This window comes from Centrocercus urophasianus, unplaced genomic scaffold (assembly GCF_019232065.1).
Source record: "Centrocercus urophasianus isolate 14NV4802_14NV808 unplaced genomic scaffold, USGS_Curo_1.0 seq_3, whole genome shotgun sequence".
Lineage (NCBI taxonomy): Eukaryota > Metazoa > Chordata > Aves > Galliformes > Phasianidae > Centrocercus > Centrocercus urophasianus.
Genome location: NW_024884866.1, coordinates 2,155,758 through 2,175,605, shown reverse-complemented (window position 1 = coordinate 2,175,605; position 19,848 = coordinate 2,155,758). Strand labels below are relative to the sequence as shown.

Genomic DNA, 19,848 nt, shown 5'->3' with positions numbered 1-19,848 from the left:
TTACAGAGATCTACTCTGATTGATATCTAGAACTTTTTTTAAAAACGGACTTAAGTTTTTCTTAATTACTCACACATAAATGTTTAACTCACTGTCACAGTATTATGCCAATAATTAATGAAAATACCCATATTTCTCTGAACCTACAGCCAAGCCAAATTATTCAGTGATAAGCTTAATTTGAATTAGTACTGATGTCACTGACCTCCAGATCAAATTCTAGCAGCTAGGGCCTGTTTGTATATTTAAAAGAAAATGGTATTTGAAATATCTAGAGAGAGTTACAGATGTTTTATCCACTACTATATTAAATTAGCATATCATGCTAACTGCACTCTCTTGGGTAAGAAACTAGAAAACCTAAAGAAAAGAATTGTTCATTCTTATGTTTCAGTTGAAGTGTACATTAAGAGAGAAATGCAGAAATCCACTTTTTTACCTTAGAGTATTCGCTTCCTTTTCTAGAGAAAAGAAGTCCGTTAACAAGTATCACAAAGTAGTTGGTAGTATGCCACAGGTTTAATAGATGTTGTCTTGAATTACAGTAGAGACACATTTTGGACCTTACTACCCCCATATGGTCCAGAGACCTTCTGTTTCAAGTTCGATGGTTATCAAAACAATGTACTAGAGCTGCTCTGAAAGTAATGCCTTCTGTTTTATGATGTCAGCTCACAAAGTCAGAGGCAGATATTGGTGGTACAGCAGCAGACATTGAACCTTCCCACCAATATTCCATTGCCTTTTGTTGCTGTGTGACAAATGTCAGTAGAGGACCAGTCTGGCAAAACGGCCTCTGACATATAAGTGTGTGTGGAATGTACCACTGAATTCCTCCAGGAGGAAAAAATTGCACCCATTAACATTCACTGGTGCTTGCTGAATGTTTATGGAGATCAAAAACTGGACCTTGATGGTATGGTGCGTTTCAGCAGCAGTGACAGTGGGCCCCCCCCATTGGTACAGATTTTTATGAGCATAGCATGTAGGTTGTTCTTCATTTCTGGTGAAAATGCATAACTGTTGGTAGTGACTGTGTTGGAAAAAAAAAAAAAAAAAAAAAAAAAAAAAGTGTTTTGTACCTAAGAATTTTCACTGTCATAAAGTGTTCATCGTACGTGTCAGTTATCATGAAAATAAATAGAAGGCATTATTTTCAGAGCAACCTGTTCATTAAGGTGTCCAGCACCAGAGATGTGGTTTCAAACATAGGATTTAAAAAACAAAAAACTAAAATTTTACAGCTTTTTTGCAATGATGATGGCTACAATGACAGATGACTCCAGTGCAGACAATATAGCTTCTTGCTGGGTGACAGACAACATTAGCAAGACTACACTAAAACTAAAATTCAGATAGAATAATAGAAATGACATCAAAATGGGATCACAGAAAGCCAAATGAGTTGTAAAAATTGCTTATCATTAAAACTGACAACCAAATCTGTTTCCTTTAGGAGAAACACAAACATCAATAGACAAATCATATGCTGGTAGAAGATTGGTAACTTACGGTTAAACAAATCTAAGCTAATCATATGGTTAAAGAGAGTATGTTGTGTCAGTTTGGGATAGGCAGCTGTAACAGATGACAAACAGCCAAGCATTTAATTCTTCCACTGAACAGAATGCAGAAGATAATTAAGTGAAAAGAAACTAAGAACTGAAACTGCACTTCTAGGCTGAAAAATAATACGTCATAGAGAATTATTACAATAGAATGCCAAAAGACTATGAACTGATAGGAAATAAGGAAAAGCTCTTGATAAGTATTTAAACACAGAATGCCTTTAGCAACAGGATTTATCTAAATATAAAACTTGTTACTTACAATTTTTGTAGATGTGTGATTTTAAAACTAGATTTGAAAAGGGTATACTCTTAACAACTTAGAAGTTTAACATGGATGCTAACTTCATGGAAATGGCTCGTACCAACAATTTTTTTACATCAAAGTTGTTTGATTGGATGACCCTACACAAAATCATTTAGCTTTAGAATTCTTTTTTGCCTTCAGTTTGAAGAGTGAATGGTTTTGTAGAGTTATTCTTGAAAAATAAATAAATAAATAGATATCTCAATGATATGACTGCTCTGGATTATGCCAGCTAACCTGAGATGGTTGTAAATGCCAAAAATGGTTTACAGGACTATGCAATAGAGCATTTTAAATAAGAAAATGTTGTTACTCTAATAACCTACATAGTGGCAGAAAAAAAAAAGGCTAGTCTCGTAGACAAAGAAAAACTGAAGAAAATATTACAAATTAAATGGCAAGCAGATGACAGCATAAAAGGATCATACTGAGGTCAGCATTTTTACGTGTGTGCCTGCAGGTTAGACTTAAGAGCCAGTGTGCGTGAGTTTCTATATGAAGGAATAATATTAGATGTTCCTTTGAAAATACAACTGTTTGACGAGTATGGAAGCATGAAGCTGTTCTCGAACAATTTTAAACAATTCAGGTCAAATTCAAATCACTCTTCCTATAAAAGAAAATATCAACTCTTTTATTTCTCCAAGAAATTAAACTAATGTACTGATGTAGATTTACATATAATAAAGAAGCATTAGTAAAATTGTTATGCTTTGATAGTATGGATAAAAATAACTAAAAACAATGAAGCTCACATTCTATATATTACTTCTTCAACTGGATGTTATGATTATTCTCCTTTCGTAATTATTAAATGATAAGTTTGTACTCACTACATCCGTTTCATTGTCAAAAGATACTGGAGAAGGGTGCAGCAACTATTCAGATTTACTCCAAAAATTATTCTGGTTCACTGTATATAACTCTTCTGCTCTTTTTCAAAATATACTACAGAAATCTATTTTTGCTTACTCTGCATACTATAATACATATCCACGTACATTTATAGATGAATTCTATTATACGTATGCTAAAATCTAATATGAATACTATAATACCTATTTATATAATAAATATATTACATCTTAATAAGGGTGATAGTTAAGACAGTTTATACTACTCCTCTCCTAACAGACAGCAAAATGTTCAAAGAACATCTGAAATCTAATATGTATCTTTTCGATCAAGGATAGTGCTACGATAAATCTTCCCATGTTTTCGTGGGGGAACAAACTTGCTTAAACCATGTAAAAGGCAATTTTAGCAATAAATGATGAACAATTAATTACTCTTCCATATACCACTATTCCATGCAAGAATTTTTGAACCTCCTAATAGTTCTCTAATCTTTAATGTCGTATTTTCTGGTAATTTATTCTTTTTCTTATTAAAGATCAAAATACCCTACTCAAAGTATTGCTGAATTTTTACCTGTCAAAACTGAGATTAATTATGAAGTGAGATCTCAGAGGTCTATCCTGAGTTTGGTTCTGTTCGATATTTTCATTAACAACTAATAATAGAATAGACACTAATAAAGCTTGTAGATGACACCACACTAGAAGCAATTACGAGCACTTTATAGGAGAACACCGAAACTCAAAATGATCTTGATAAATTGGAGAAAAGAGCAGAACCAATAAAATAAAATTCAATACAGACAAGTGCAAAGCACTAAACTTGGAAAGAATAATCAAGTGCTCAAAAATGGGGGAAACTCTATAGGCTGCAGTAAAGGCTGTTAAGGAAAAAGACAACTGGAATAGCAATTAACAAAGCAATTGCAAAGAGAAAAAAATGGCATCCTCTCTTGATTTATCAGGTACATTGCCATTCAGGCACACGAGGTGATGAAATTGCTCCAATAGAACTGTAGTATTGCATGAAATGTATTAACAAATTAAGTCTATAATATTTATGTAAAAATGCAAATTTGCTGCCAATAAAAACTTCCAGGCAGGAAAATACATTGTTTGACAAATTGCCTTTCTGGGCTTGAATCAGGCCAAAGTGCTATAATAGCACATGGGCAACTCAATCAAGTCACTCTACTACAGTGATCCAAAGTAGAGTTTTTATTACAAAGAGCATGAAAAAGATAGTAATGCCCAACAAGTTTGTGATTAAGCACTGGATATAAGAAATGCTGTCCCAGAGGTAGTCCCTCTTTTTTCTTCCTCCAGCTTGTTTGTCCCAGAAACAGTCGGACAAGCATAAGCACTGCTCTGCATTCCAGAACTGGCTATATGGTGATTAATAACTACTGCAATTGCATTATGCTTTCCAGACATACCTCTGAATTCACAGCGAAAGATATCACGTGTGAGGGTGGAGGCTGGCACAGAAAACAAGTCAAATGTGAGTACTTCATCTATGTCGGCATAGTGAAATTTATAATTCAAATTTTAGAATTACCCAAATTTTGTTAGAGCAGATTTGGCAGTGCGTCATTATTTGTACAGTTTAATTGTATTAGGATAGTCCTCTGGAGCCCTAGTCACAGAATAGGACCTGACGTGTCAGATTCTAATAGATTTCAGATTTTGTTCTAGATGGAACAAAAAGGTAGACCAAGATTTTATAACTTATATATATGAGACAGACATGAGGATATATGACAGCATTAGTTTGGACACAAGGCAGCAGTGTCAGCATACTACGGGATCAACTGTTGTCAGGTGTTCCGCAGACATTGCAGCAAAAAAAAAAAAAATTTAAAAAGAAAATTTCTCTGGTTGTTGCTCCAAAGTAGGTTTTTTTAGAATAATTCTAAATTCAATGTAAGAAGTGAACAGACATGAAAAAAAACACTCTTTAGTAACAAAATAGGTCATTAGTTTTATTTAGATCTCAACTTCATTATCAAGACATCTTAATAAATCCATAATGATGGACTATTGTTACTGAAAAAAAGAAATAACATTTTAATTATGTCAAAACAAGGTTGGTGGCTGGCATAGAATACTCTAGGCTTGTGGATAACCCAAATTGAATTTCCTGTTCCTATTTGCCAGCCCCAGGAGGAGCATAACGATGATATGCTAACAGAAAAACACTCAAGAAAATTAAGTTCTTAAGCATAAAACTTGCCTTCTTCTGAAGAAAAAAGAGAGAGAGAGAGAGAGAGAGAAACACAAACTTACGTTTGTATACATATGGGAGGTCAGAAAGGATGCACGTGGACAAATATTAATCAGATAGTGGTTGGATCCAGCCACTATGGCCCTTACTTGCTCAACGATAAATGTTCCAGCTGCTGTGGGATATCTTTAATCTTTTAAAATCACAATATTCTGTAATTCTTTTGAGAGGGGATCAGAAGTTAATGAGAGGGGTATATCGATTTTATTTCCTTTTGCCACAGCTGATGATGAACAACCCACAGTCTTTAAGGTCTAAAGGGATCATTAGATGCAACTTTTTGTTTAGCCTTGATGCAGCAGCCATTGCATAAAAAGTCTGAAATTTCGCAATAGCATTTTATAATGCATTTCATTAATGCATCTATTCATTATCACTAATTCACTCATAGCATTCTTCCACCGGGGAATTTCAATTTCTTGATGTTATGTTTGACTTAAATGACCATAATAGTAGCCTATGTCTTTCTCAGGGCTCATAACCAGAGAGCTGTGGTAAACATTACTGCAAAAAAAATAAAACAGAAGAAACACCAGTGCACAGTGTTCTGCCAGATCCATGAGGGCCATTACATCTCTGTTCCTATTACAGTATTCATAGGTTTTTATTGCTTGTTCTGTAAGATTTTGTTTAATGAGAAATAAACAGGTTTAGGAGGCTATTTCCCATCAACGATTCAGGAAGCATATTTTTCTTCAGAATGTGTACAATACGCAAAACACAAAGGTCCCATTCTATAAATAACACCTTTCTGGCACCATTGCAAAATAAATTGCTATTAGGCGTTGTTTATTTTTAACAATTTATTCATAAGATGTCACAAATACGAATCACAGTGGGAAACAGCTGAGAGGGAAAGTAACTGCAGAGTGCATAGGGCAAAGCTTCAGAGTCACATAGTTCCATTTCTGAGCTGAACCTCCAAACACAAGAGATTTCTAGAAGCTCCAGTACAGGGAGCAGTTAACATGGAATGGGCCAGTGGGACCAAAAAATGACAAAGGCTCAGCATGAGTCAAGCTCTAAGACCAAAGGTTGTGATGAGGGAGCTCTGAGATTGCTCTGCTATCCTGTAACAATATCATGCAAGGAAGCATTCCCTGGAGATCTCTGTCTGCAGACGGAAAGGGAATGGGCACTGACTTTAATGAAGACACATTACTTTGACACATCCGTTAAAGCTCACTGTTTTGCACTGTCATTAATTATTTCAAATCCAGCCAGATATAGTCTGCAATCCAAAAGTGCCTGTAAAAAGCTCACCTTCTGCTAATATATATAAGTTCAAACAGTATTTGCCAATTAATCATTAGAATTATAGAATGGTTTGGACTGGAAGAGACCTTTAAGATCATCTAGTTCCAACCACCCTGCTACAGTAAGGGACAACTCCCTCTAGACCAGGTTGCTCACAGCCCAATCCAGTCTGGCCTTGAAGGCTTCCTAGAAGGGGGCATCCACAATCTCACTGGGCAACCTGAGCCAGCATCTCACCACTCTCACAGCAAAGAATGACTTCTTAATATCTAGCTTAAATCTACCTTCTTCCAGTTTAAAACCATTTCTCCTCATACTGTATCTGCATGCCCTTACAAAAAGGCCCTTCCCAGCTTTCCTGTAGACCCCCTTCAGGTACTGGAAGGCCACTATAATGTCTCCTCTGAGCCTTCTCCTCTCCAGGCTAAAGAGCTCCAGCCATCTCAGCTTGCCATTTTCAGTACTCTGGCAACATATATATATGCATTTTAAAATTCAGAGATGATTTACTTTGTTCCTGCAAACACAGATCAGCCACGAGACAAAGCTGATATAAACTGAGGTAGCTTGCAGGCAACAATTCAAATTCAAGAAGAATATGCAGTATTTCGTATCCTTAGCCTAAACACTGAATATTTTGTACAAACACATGACTAGTTGTCAAGATCACAAACACGAAGTGTAAAAATCTGGCTTTTGATACAGGCTGCTTAGAAGGGCCAATTGCAGAGAAAATCCTTACTGTGTTTGTATTTTATTTGAAAGCACACCAATGATCGGGACGCTGCAACTGTGAACGGTTTCCTTCTAACAAAAGGCACCAGCATCAGCTAACAAATGTGTACCTGACAGATATACTAGTTGAGTATTAATAGGAGTAATGCCAGTAACTACAGAATGCATTAAAAAAGATACTGCTGTAGGACTCCTCAGCAAATCTAAAGGCAGAGTAAGTAGAAGTCTCAGCATACAATCTTAATGCATGCAATGATTTACTGAATTCCATGTAAAAATTTACCTAAGCAGAACATAAAGCATTTTGAGTCCATCAGAGAAAAAAAAAGTAAGCATTCTACTACATGAAAAATGTCTATAAATATTTTTCAAAAATACAGAGTATGATTTCAATAGGTACTTCAAATATAAGGCCAAAAATAGGCTGGTTAATTATCTCTGATTTTCTTATTTGGTTCAAACAAAGCACAGTGGTGTCGGGGTGAGGTTTTCTCTCATCAGAATCAAGTAGCAGAAGAAACTGGTGTTAAATATGACAACATATCATCACTATCTGTGTATGAAATCTAAAAAACACTGCATTATGATTTCTTTAAAGTGGGAACTAAACCTCATCATTGACCTAAAATCATTCAATTAATCCCAGTCAGTATCTCAGTGAGAAATGTTTTAGCTAATAACCAAGCTACTCACTTTTCTTCCTACTTCAGGAAGCAAGATATATACAGAAACATCTAGAGAACCATCTCCAATGAAATTCATTTGACCTAAAGGAAACTCAGCTTGTTGCCCAGAAGCTGAAAAGCAGAATTCAGAAGTAAATCACAAACTTGTTTTTCTGTACAAGTCTGCATTCAGCATCTGCAAGTCCACTCCACATAACAGTGCCTTATTTCCAAAAAGTGTCATCATTATTGTCATTATGGTCAAATTGATGTACTATTTTTTCTTACATCAGCACAGTTACGTAAAGCAGTATGCTTAGTAGCCATACATGCATGACTTTTTTTTTCTCTATTCCACCTGATGTTTTTAATTCTTATTGCAGGTATTTTACAATGGATAGTCTTCTTTCCTATTTGTTGTTATGCAATAGTGCCTATTAGTAATTCCCTACAAATATTCTTGCTTTATTCCAATCATTTTTACTATCTTCAGTGTCTAATTTATACAAAAAAATAAACTGTTTCAAATAAGCAGATCCATACTAAATCAGATTTGTAGTTATGTATGAGTGATGTAACTAAAACTCTGAAGAGAGCACGTAAAATAAGAGGTCTCAAGCTTTTACTGCCTAAATTATTGTTAGCCAAAGATAGTACTCATCTTTTCATTACTGGAAATGGAAAGGTGACAGGACATTTAACAATGAGGTACTTATTTTCACAGACCCTGTTCCTTGAGCAATAAATAGATTCATTAGGGGGGAAAAAAATGGAGAAAGAAAAAAGAGGGGAGAGATAGGAGGAAGAAAGGAGAAAATTAAAAAAATAAAAAAATAAAAAGAGACGAAAATTTTAAAGAGAAAATTTGAATTCTTTTATATTTCCTGTGTTCACAGTAAATAGTCACAAGGCAAGCACACCTTTTCTTTTTTATAACCTTCATTGGATCAGTAGCATGGCCATATAAGACACAATAATCACCCCAAAAAGTCAGAACTGTTATTACTAGTAGATCTCTCCAACACTCTGCCCACACACATACACACCTTATCTTTCCTTTCCTAAATAGGCAGTTTGACGGTATTAGATGCTCTGCACAGGAGACAGTTGCATCAAATCCATATTAAGAAATTCAAAACACTCAGCCAATTGCAGTCTCTTTCCTAAGGCAATTTAGCAAGGTTATACTCTGTTAATAACTTATCCTCAGAAATAATGACATTTGTATTATAAAGTTGAGAAAGAGAGGGCACTTTATAGATAAGTGCCATTTATTCAAAATGCTTTCATGTTAGAAACCATTTTATGGGTGCCCTTTAGACACTAGCACATCTCTACATTTCAGCAATTATTCATCATTTACACATCCATAATTTGAGAGAGTTTTAAACTCGAAATGAATAAGAAGCTCACGCTCTGCTTCAAATGGGTGAACCAGTCTTGATAACACCTCATATCTAAGAGATTCTAAATAAATTAAATAATGAGTGGGGAAGCATGAACCTTCCCTACTCTGACTGTGAACACGGCATAAAGTAGCAATAGTCTCCCAAATCCAGGATATAAGACAGAAATCTGTCTCACAGTCACAAAATCCCCTGTTACCATAGTGATGGGGACTGAACAAATGACTAAAAATACCTGGTCTTATTCACACTGTCTTAGGAATGTGACCTAAATGACATGTAATACATGATTTTCCATAATAAATTAATTGCATTTACTAGGAGCCAACACCGAGAAGCAGCATACTGTGCAAAAGTACAATGTGTAGTCAGACACTCAAAGAGATCACCTTCATCTCAAAGATGCAGCCTGAGCAGAGACATAGCTGGAAGACAGCAATGTATATATATGACACAAAAAGAAATCCCATGTAGGTCATTAACAAAGCAAAGGCACCAATTAAACACGATTTTCTCTCACTAAAGGAAGGATTCCAAAAGCATTCTTTCAAAACGCTGATGTATGGAATTAATTGTAACCTCCAAAGTTCACCATCTGCAACAACCTCTGTGTTGAGGTGGATGTAAAACTTAAGACACAGAAGTAATACCTGTGTTTATATCAGCTTTCGTTCACAGCACCTATATATGCCATTATAAAACAAAAGCATGCTACCATAGAGGAGAAATGGATAATGGCATCTCCCAAATCACACTGTGAGGCTCTCAAAGAGGCTGCCTCCACAAGCCTTACCCAAGAGCTGCTGATCAGCAGTAAGAGCAGAGTATTGCAGGTTCCCCAGCTGACTACCCCAGGAAAGAGAAAAGACAGAAGGAAGATAAGACTAGCTTTATGTGAAGGGCTTAATTTTTTTTAATATTTTTATTTTTTTCTATTTTTAAAGGGCAATTTTCTCCCTTCTGTTTACAGTGCATTATACCTTGACTCATGGCATCTTATTCTATTTACATTCATCTATTCATTTGTGAATGTTTTTAAAATTTAGTTGGGCTTTGTTGCTTAAGAGTGATGAAAAGCAAGTACCACTGACATTACAAAACAAGGAATAAGGCAAGTGTTTTTCCTGGAGGCACCTGCAAGTGCAGACCCGCTACAGACTTTCTCTTCATTCTCTTACTACATTTCAAGATATTATGGAGCTGTAGTCCTGCATTGTTAGACAAAAGGCAATTCAACAAAATGTACTTTATTTCATGTATAAGGATAAAATGATTCATTTCCAAAAAGAACATGAAAGAACATGCTTTTAAGAACAGTAGCTTCATGACACAATGGAAACAAATGACTGAAAGTCTACACTTGCATTTGAACTTTTTGTACCATTGCAAAGCATTTTTAAATAACAACTTGCCTGGAAAGACCAGCTGAAAGATCCGCTGTACTCCGCTGGCAGGTATAAAATATCCACAGTCTCTAAAATACTCAGGTAGATGATTTCTGTCCATTTTTTGGCCAAACTCCCTCTTGGAAAACATTGCTTCATAAACTAAGAAGAGAAGATCCCATTAAATATGTAGTTACGATATGCTATTAGGCACCAATTTTTCTAGAAATATTTTCTTTAGGATCAAGTTAATTCATTTGGTAAACTAAGTATGGAAACCATAGGCCTGTGTGGAAATCTGATGATTAGGTAGCTTGCTGATGGCTGAATTTTGCAATAAGTGAAACTCGCATCATCCTTACCAAGCACCAAAGAGAACAGATAGGTTGAAAGAATTCTCTCCCCATATAAGGATTTCTCAGCAAGGAAAGCTGATGAACCAGTCCCTGCAAGACAAGGCTCGTAGAAAGGAGGCTGAGGAAAGTGGATAACTACAGCGGTTCATACTCTTTTTTTACTTGGCAAACAAGCTCTAAAATAGTATATTAAACTGTTGCCCCTAAAATAAAATGCAGGTGAAAAAACTCCCAGTGTAAGACATTGCCTCTAGTAATGTCATAATGGAGATGCCTGTAGATGCACAATTAGAAAAAAACAGAGACATGTACATTCAATTATTTTTTTGACAAATTCAATATATTTAAAAATATAGCTTAGTCAAATACACTAACTCAGAGAAATAGGCACTGCGTGGTTAGTTTGCACTGCTCAGGGAGGATAAAGTATGAATTAAAAATGGAAACCCTTAGTCATCTAGACTTTGAGGTCCACAGCTGATCTACCTACCCCGCACATTTTTTTCAGAACTGCTGCCAAAAATCTTCATCTCTGAGAGACAGAGGTTATCTGTCTAGCTAAACTTACTATCTACTAATAAACCAATAATTTTCCTGTAAGGGTTAACAGAAATAGATCAAATTACATTCTACACTATGTGTGAGCATCTGTAATGTCTGTTTCTGTCTTCACCAAAGAAGAGCAAATTAATGTCAATTTAGTATTCCAGAAAAACAGCATCTGCCTTTTAAGTCAGACTTTGCACTCTAATTTTTGAAGACCGTAACAAAAAAACAACAACAAAAGACAATATACTGAGCTGCAATATCCTGTCATATCTACAAAGATGCTTTGAAGGTATAACGTTAAGACTTCCTGTTAAAGCACTAGTGACAACAACTGAAAAGCATGTCATCAAAATACGAAGAGCAGTACAAATTTTTCAGCTAGCCAACATCACCCAGTGTGTTATGAACTACTCAGCCTGGATAAACAAATACACTTTTTCAGGAGGATTTAGACTACGTTCTAGGAGTTAATTAGTTTTACTGTTTGTTTTTTTTTTCATAGCATATTAGGGAAAAAACTCATTTCTGCATATAGTATTTAAAGTATATACACATACATTTCATATGTGGTGATAGGAATACAAGACCTGATTAAGGAATTTTGAAGTAAACACTGAGACTATGTCATCAACATCCAGAAGCTACTTTTTCCAAAGGTATAAAACTTTACGTACGTAGAGTCAAAGGACTGAATGAAAATTGGAATCATAATTTAAACAAATAATACATTTCATGTTCAAATGGTGTAAGAATCAATCAGAATCAACTTTTAGTTGGTACTATATTTTTATTTCTCTGAAATGCTTATTTAGAGTAGAAAAAATAAAGCAGCACATCTAAGTCCAATGTAGAGTGCTATTGTTTTGTTGCATAGTTGAAAACTTCAATTTTTGTTTTCTTAGTTTTTCCTATCAGGAAAGCTATTTATTGTATGCTTTCACCTCATCTTGCAGCCACGTCTTCCACTGGAAGAGGAATTTGAAAGACAATAGATTACATAAAAAGGAAATTTAGATTATATTTTTGCAGTCTGAACTGCTTTTTCTTTTCCTTAATATCTTCCCATATCATCTGGGTAATAAGAATGACACAAATATATTCAAAACTATGCAAAAGTCAGTGAGCAGAGCATCTGGAGTTAAGAGACAGGCAGCTTTGATATTAGTCAACTATTTCCTTGTATTTTAATGTTTTTTGCTTACTTATCATGAGAACCATCAAGAAAAGCAGCCTTCAAGCTATTGACATCTATGCTCCTCTCAGTCATTGCAGTTTACCTGTTGTGTCTATGAGTTTTGTAACATGCAGATGAACTATAACATGTGCCCTCACTATTACATTTGCTTGACTGTACAGGACAGTCATCAAATAGGATAAACATATCAAGTGTAAAATTAGTTCCATGAATAAAATTTTCAATACATAGATTGCTCAAAAAATCTACAAAGGTACCTTCTTTTGAAGTCACTAGACATCTTGCTTCGCAACATTACACAGTGCCCATCACTTAACAGTTAATTAGGGTCTGAGACCACATCACGTTGACACAATAATGATACTTCATTATTAATTTATTTACCAAATGACTGGAACAGTCTCTTTATTCAAATTAAATCCTACAGTTCTGAAGTTCTGGAATGATGTTTTAGAAATGCAGCTGTCTGTAAGGGGAAATGAAATCTGCCTTGAACCAAAAACCATTTAAAAATGATTGTGTTGTGAACATGGAATATTACTTAACAAGTGCCAGACTACTGGAATTAAAATTAAGGTAATTTTGTGTTAAATGCAATTACTTACATTTTTTCTTGTCCATCCACTCCTCTAATTCAAAATAATGAAGTGGTGTAGACAGATCCAAAACACCAGCTCGACTTTTAATGCGTGCCATCATGTTACGGTAGCACTTTACAGCTGCTAGTAAGGATGACCCATAACTTGCTGACTGTAATTAAAGATATTTTTCACTTTCATTACTCATTACTAAAAGTGACCAAAAAAAAAAAAAAAAAAAAAAAAAAAAAACAGATGAGATGGAGTGGAGAGGTGTGCAGCACAAAGGAAAAATCTTAAAGAAAACAAGAATAAATTCCACTGCTGTAAACACTTGGACAGATTTGTGAAAACATTTACTCCACAGAACTAATGCAAAATAGTCCATTCCAGAGCTGACTAGGTAAAACTATTGGATAAAACTTTTTTTGGATTAACACATTTTATTCCAAATTATATAAGTAGGTCAGGAACTGTGTAAAATAGGAAATACTATCTGCAAAGTCTGGAACAAGGCTCTGTATCTCAGCAGAGGAAAAGTGGAACAGTGAACAAGGTGAGAAACTTTATGTTCAACATTTGGTTTTTGATTTAAAGTATGTCATCGGAGGAAAAATACATATTTGTCCTCCTGCAGCCCAGAAGTAGATATTAAGACATGTAGTTTTACCTCATTCTTAATTTTATCAGCAGCAAAAACTGCTGCTCCTCTTGTATATAAGGTGAAGGAACATTTTTAAAGGTTGATGATTACCAAATAATATGACCTGATTTTTACAATCTATTTTAGGATTCTGGAAAACTAATAAAATAGTTTAATGAATGACTCAGTTCCTACTTGACCCACTTACTTCAATGAGATACATATTTTCTTATGGCATGCTTCTGAGACAAGAGGCTTAGATATCACTAGAAAAATGATATCTTAACTGAAGTTGTTCAGCCTCCACAAGCATCCAACCTGCAATACGCATAAGCTCCTCTAACTTGATATGAACTCTGAGATTGAAATCAGAAGCGTGTATGGTGGCATTGGTGTTATATCATTTCTCAGGAAATGACATTTCATTTAGCAATACTTGCTGAAAAACAAGAACAGTAACTACACTGTAGAATCCATGATTTTGTTCAGTAGTTTAGCATAAAACAGAGGAAGAAGAGTGCAATAACAGTCTGCTATCCATATCTTGTTTACCTCAAAAACTCCAAGTCCTTTAATTAACAATACAATACACATATATAACAACAGTATTTAAAGGCAAAAGAATCATAGGTCACACAGGCTATTCTCTTCCAAAAATAATGGAGAGAATTCTTACAATCAAGTGATAGAAACAGGTTCCAGCAGAGAACTCACTATCAGTGAATTACCTCTGACCTTGAAGGTGCAGAAGAGCAATGGCAGACAAATGGCTAGCTGAGCACAGGTTTTTTTCATTGCCAAATAGTAATAATTCTTACACAACTAGAATTTAAGCAGTACATGGATTAAACAATCAAAACATTACCTTAATCTTTACTCTCATGTACGCCCTACGTACGAGCCACCCTCTCACATATCTTTGAATGCAAATGACTGCTTTAAGTTCTTCTCTATTCCTAGGATGCTTTTTACTATCACAAACAGCTTCAAAGATTTCTGGGTGAGTTACGTTCTTCTTCAGCTTCTTCTGTGTTTGAAGGGAAAGGCATTTATCACTAGAAATTGAAGTACAGAAAATTTGTTTTTCAGTTTGGTAGAAAAATGTTTGAAATACGAATCAAAATTCTAGTACACAAATTTCAGGTTGTACTTAAAATAATTACAAAATCACATACAAACCTTTCACTTACATGAATATATTGAAAAGACTGAAGTGAAATTGATGGTAATTTACCATTTACAATTACAGAATAACCATCCGAATCTATTTGACAAATATTTTGTTACAGATGCATAGATGAGCTGAATTCTCTTGTTTTTGTAAACGATAAGGATTAAGCTACTACTTTAAACATTTTTAATATTTTCAATTCCTATTCAATTACACAGCTTTTTCCATCCATCCCAGGAGTACGCAAAAAACGTATCTAATGTAAAAACCACTTTTCTGAAGTAATGACTTTGAGTCAGGCTAAAAAAATAAATTTTTATATACATATATATATATATTTCTTACAAAGGATATAATACCTCCAGTAGATAGACCCTCTGACACCCTTAAGTATCCCTTCTATCTAAATGCAAACTTTCATAGCTTTTATTAATGTGTAGGGAAATTAGTCAGGAAATTTTCCATTAAATTTCAAAAAAAAAAAAAAAAAAAAAAAAAAAAAAAAAAAAAAAAAAAAAAACATTTTACAAGTACATAGAAATGTACTGAAGTCAATCCTTTTTGTAAGTACATACAAAGAAAGGCTGTATTGGAGTTTTTCCTTTCAAAATAAGATAGCAAAAACACCAGACCCAAGGAGATACTCAATGACCTCACCTGTATACGTTTCTGTCACAGAGAAATTAATAAAAAAATCATATTTAAACCCAAAAATATGTCAATTTTGTCTTAATTAAAAACAAACAGACCAAAAAAAAAAAAAAAACCAACAAAAAAAAACAAGAAATTAACTCCGTAAAGTGGTTAATCAAAGCACTAGATTTTGCATTTGAAGCTGTGTAACTGGCAGAAATGTAAACTGAAATATAGCTGAGTATTTTCTCTCATCTAACACACTCAGAGATTTCTTTTTTTCATAAGGGAATAGTCATTTTTATAGTTAAGGTCATAAGTAACCATATATTGTAAAGTCAGCTGCAGTTTTACTTAATATACCTAGATTATGCCAAGACTAAACCAATCTGCTCGAAATATAATTTGTCAGGAAAATGTTTTTTGGTGCCTGGCCTTAATTAAGCAAGGTGTTAATCAGACAAAAATGCTTGAGATACAGAGATCTGAGTGCTACTCAGAATCTTACGATTTTACTTCCTTAACTGGATTTTCATTTTATTGTTACAGAAATAGGTTAAATGATGAATTCCAAACTAGGTATTTTCTGGTCTTCTGCAGCACTTCCTCCTTCTAGCCAAAAGCCCGCAAGACTTTTAATCAGACCATCTTTTTATAATTAAAAAGTATCATTTGCACTTATTCATCATTTCAATTTGTGCCACGAAGAAAAATCTGTCCCATAAATCTTGATCTCTCCACTGGTTAAAAAAACTTCCAGGTATTTCATATAACTTCCCAATGTGGGACCACAATCTCACTGCTCACATTCTGATACACCCACCGTATCTTCCCAGAGTGAACCAAAAATTCATCTATCAGCTCATCTGAGCTCTATACCAACAATACTGATTATTATTTCCCAGAAATTATAACAGAGTGCAACATTTCTATTTGCTTGCAAGGTTTCTGAGAAATTGCAGTTTCTTGAGTTGCGCAGGGGATACCATGAGTGGAGTCATTTCCACGGCCATTTCTAGACAACTCCAGCCAGTTTGTAGGTAATGCTTATTTACTGTGTCAAACATTAGGATATTGAAGGACAACTCTACTGAACAGATCAGTCCACTGCCTTCAAAGGCCAGGGACATCATGTTGGATGCACAAGAAGGGAAGTACCTGATTTATTAGATACACGCACATAAAGAATGCACATAATACTTCTATTTTGGGGTTTTTTTGCTTGGATTTTTTTGTTTGGTTGGTTTTGTTTTCAAATTTTGAGAAAAAGGTTATCAGAAATGATTATCTACATGAGAGGGCAGAACCCATTCTGTTAACTTACAGGAAGAAAAATTTGAGAACTTTTCTTGACACTGCCATCAGATTCGTATTTTAGATACAGTTTGATTTTTTAAGAAAGCCCTCAAATCACTATGGAAGTTGGTAAGGAGAAGTAGGTTATCTGTGGAAGATAGAGCACTCAATGTAAGGAAAGAAAGTCTTTCTAACACCACCAAATATGAAATTAACTCTTTTTTTGAAAATGCATTTCAGAACAATTTTGAGTCTGCAACTGCTTGGTCTTTTAAAAATCATAATAACAAAAAAAAATATGGAAGATATGAACAAGTGCTTGTTTGAAATTCCAAGCGTACATTCAAGTTCTCACTTAGGTACAGCAGCTGCCTGCACTACAAATGTATTTGTAAAATCAAATTCATTCTGCAGAACTGATGGCAATGCATTGACTGGATCTTTCTACTGAATTATGCATTTGGCAATTTTTCTATCATCTCACAATTTAATTTCATGCAATTTACATATGCTGATTAATAGCGCAACGTAAAGATGTATTTAATGTAATCTGCCACTGGTGTATAAATTACGTCTTGTATTGGTACTTTGTACTTTTCTTAAAGATTAACTTCAGTTAATGTTATATACCAGTTACACTGTCCTTTCACTTTTATGTATAACAAAAGACACGTACTAAACTACCACTTGCTTAATACAATTTCTATCAGTTACACTACTTCTAAATGAGCTTTTTTATCACCAGATTTGTTGCTTTACTGGAAGAAAATAGCTAGACGTGGAAAAAAAAAAAGTGTTTTTATTTAAGGAGTGTTTAGAACATTCTAGGCCAGAACAAGTACCAGGCATGATGTTTGAAGAGCAATTTTTATCAAGCCATCAGTTTCTCTACATTAATATATATTTCCATCACTTATAAATTGCAGTTCAGATATTGCTACTAATTAGTTTTGGCTGATACTGGAGTATTTTTTATGCCCCACTTATAAAAGCTGTTTGCCCATCTGTTAATAGGTTGGAAGTGATTAAAGGACACTTATTTTGGCTGTTGCAAAGGCCAAATCATTTTAAAGCTGCAAATATGTGACAAAATCAGCTAAAGATTTGCCAAGTTCAGGACCTGATTTTCCTAAAGGTTTGTGGTGTCTGCTTTCTCCCTCTTCTGCTTGAAGTATCCGAGTCCTCAGTACACAAACATGAAATTTCAGCCTAGTAATTAATGATAGGCCACACCTGCTAACTGTCTGAATACCTATACCTTCTCTTCTTGCCTATTGTTTCATCAATGCGAATAAAAGAGCAGAAAAATGAGACATAGGTGAATTCAGGTAATATCAGAGCAAAGACAAGACAAAAGAAGTAAAGAATTGCATGAAAACTGCATTCACATAGAGTGAGCTGGCAATCAACAGCAAACAAAAATCTCTAATAACAGGAGAGTTGTGCTTGCCATTTTTATTAGATAATTGAAGCCTTCCATCTCACCTTCGGAAGAGTATTTCAGTCACATATTTTTCTGAATTATATGAATAAGACTCATGCAAGGATCTGGAATAACTCCTGTATAATATTTACATCCTATGGCCTAACTGAAGGCAAATTTCACATACTAAACTATATCCTGTTTTTTTTCCACATAATTTGATGTTTTAAAATATCAGGATAGAACTCCAGCTGACCCTTATTCCAGGAGAAAAGTAACAACGGAGTTGTGAAGAGTTTTCAAGCAGATATTGTAACACTGGCTGCTCTGAAATTCCCTGAATAACTTACTCCAAGAATTTCAAAGGTAATATCAAAGGGAAAAGACCAGTTACTAATTCTAGACTTACTTGCTTCATCTGCAAAATTAATTTCATAAACGAGCAACATGAAGTGCTATCGACGTACATTAAAGGCATACCACCTTCATTGTATTTCTCTAATGGAAAATCTGTCAAGTGCATTCCTTAATGATTATATGACTTAAAAATTCAACAAATGAAAGGATTATCGCTGAAATCATATTAATCGGCAGAGGATTAACAGCCTACTGTTGAAAGACTTCATGAACTGCAATAGGAGATGATTTGAAATTAAAAATGCAAAGAGCTCCGCACATAAATATTGCAGAACTGTAGATATTGAAGCAGAAAAAGCAAAAAAGGATTGAAACAAAGGCTACTGATGTGAATAAAATCTTTCAGCATCAAAACTAAAACAAAACTGTAAGAAACATGCTATACTCTAACATCCTTACCGCTTGTGTGCAGTTTACTCTTTTCCTTTCTAAGTTTGTGTAGCCAATTGTCCTCTCATTCTCACTTGTAATTCCAAACACATTTAGACACATTATATGAAATGTTTTTCAAGAATGAAACACGTTGCTATTAACCATTCTGAATCCACCAAAAGACTGACAATGAAGTCTTGATTTCCTCCTGGTACTGTTTCCATTAATGGTCAGAAAGATTTTACAAAAACATTTAACTGTGCACAGCACAGCATCAAAAATTTGAGCACACAGATATATTGTTCTATTTTTCCCGTCTGTAGAAACATAATGAAATTATGGCTAGGCATTTCCTGTTACTTCATGGCCAGAGTTCATCTCATCAAATCTAATACAACAGCTATTCATATTCATGAAAATACTTAAGGATGTGTTTGATTTTAGCTTTAGTGCATATTTTAGGATATGCCTGAAGTTAGGCACATACTTAAAATGCCATGCTGAATTGGAATGTAGGCAATTGTATGCTTACCTGAGCTGAAGTTAAAAATTAAGCATATGCTTAAGTGTTTTTCTGAATACAGATGGAACGCTGAACGGGAGCCCAGTGATTACTCACAAGTGTCAGTATGTTCCTAATCCAGAAATTATCACTACACAAATAAAATCGGAAGATATGCATATACATAATCAATGTATGGCTGACTAGAATTTTGATGACCAACTAATTACAATTCTTGCAGACATAAAT

General features: G+C 34.5%; 1 protein-coding gene across 1 annotated transcript in view; it reads right to left on the bottom strand.

Annotated features, from left to right (window-relative positions):
- IQCM (IQ motif containing M) overlaps window positions 1–19,848 on the bottom strand; it is a 96,079-nt gene that overhangs the window by 43,865 nt on the left and 32,366 nt on the right. The window contains exons 6-8 of the mRNA XM_042828386.1: window positions 14,651–14,840; window positions 13,170–13,314; window positions 10,492–10,626 (exon numbers count right to left, since the gene is read on the bottom strand). Coding sequence (XP_042684320.1) covers window positions 10,492–10,626; window positions 13,170–13,314; window positions 14,651–14,840 — 470 coding nt within the window. The remainder of the gene's footprint in view (window positions 1–10,491; window positions 10,627–13,169; window positions 13,315–14,650; window positions 14,841–19,848) is intronic.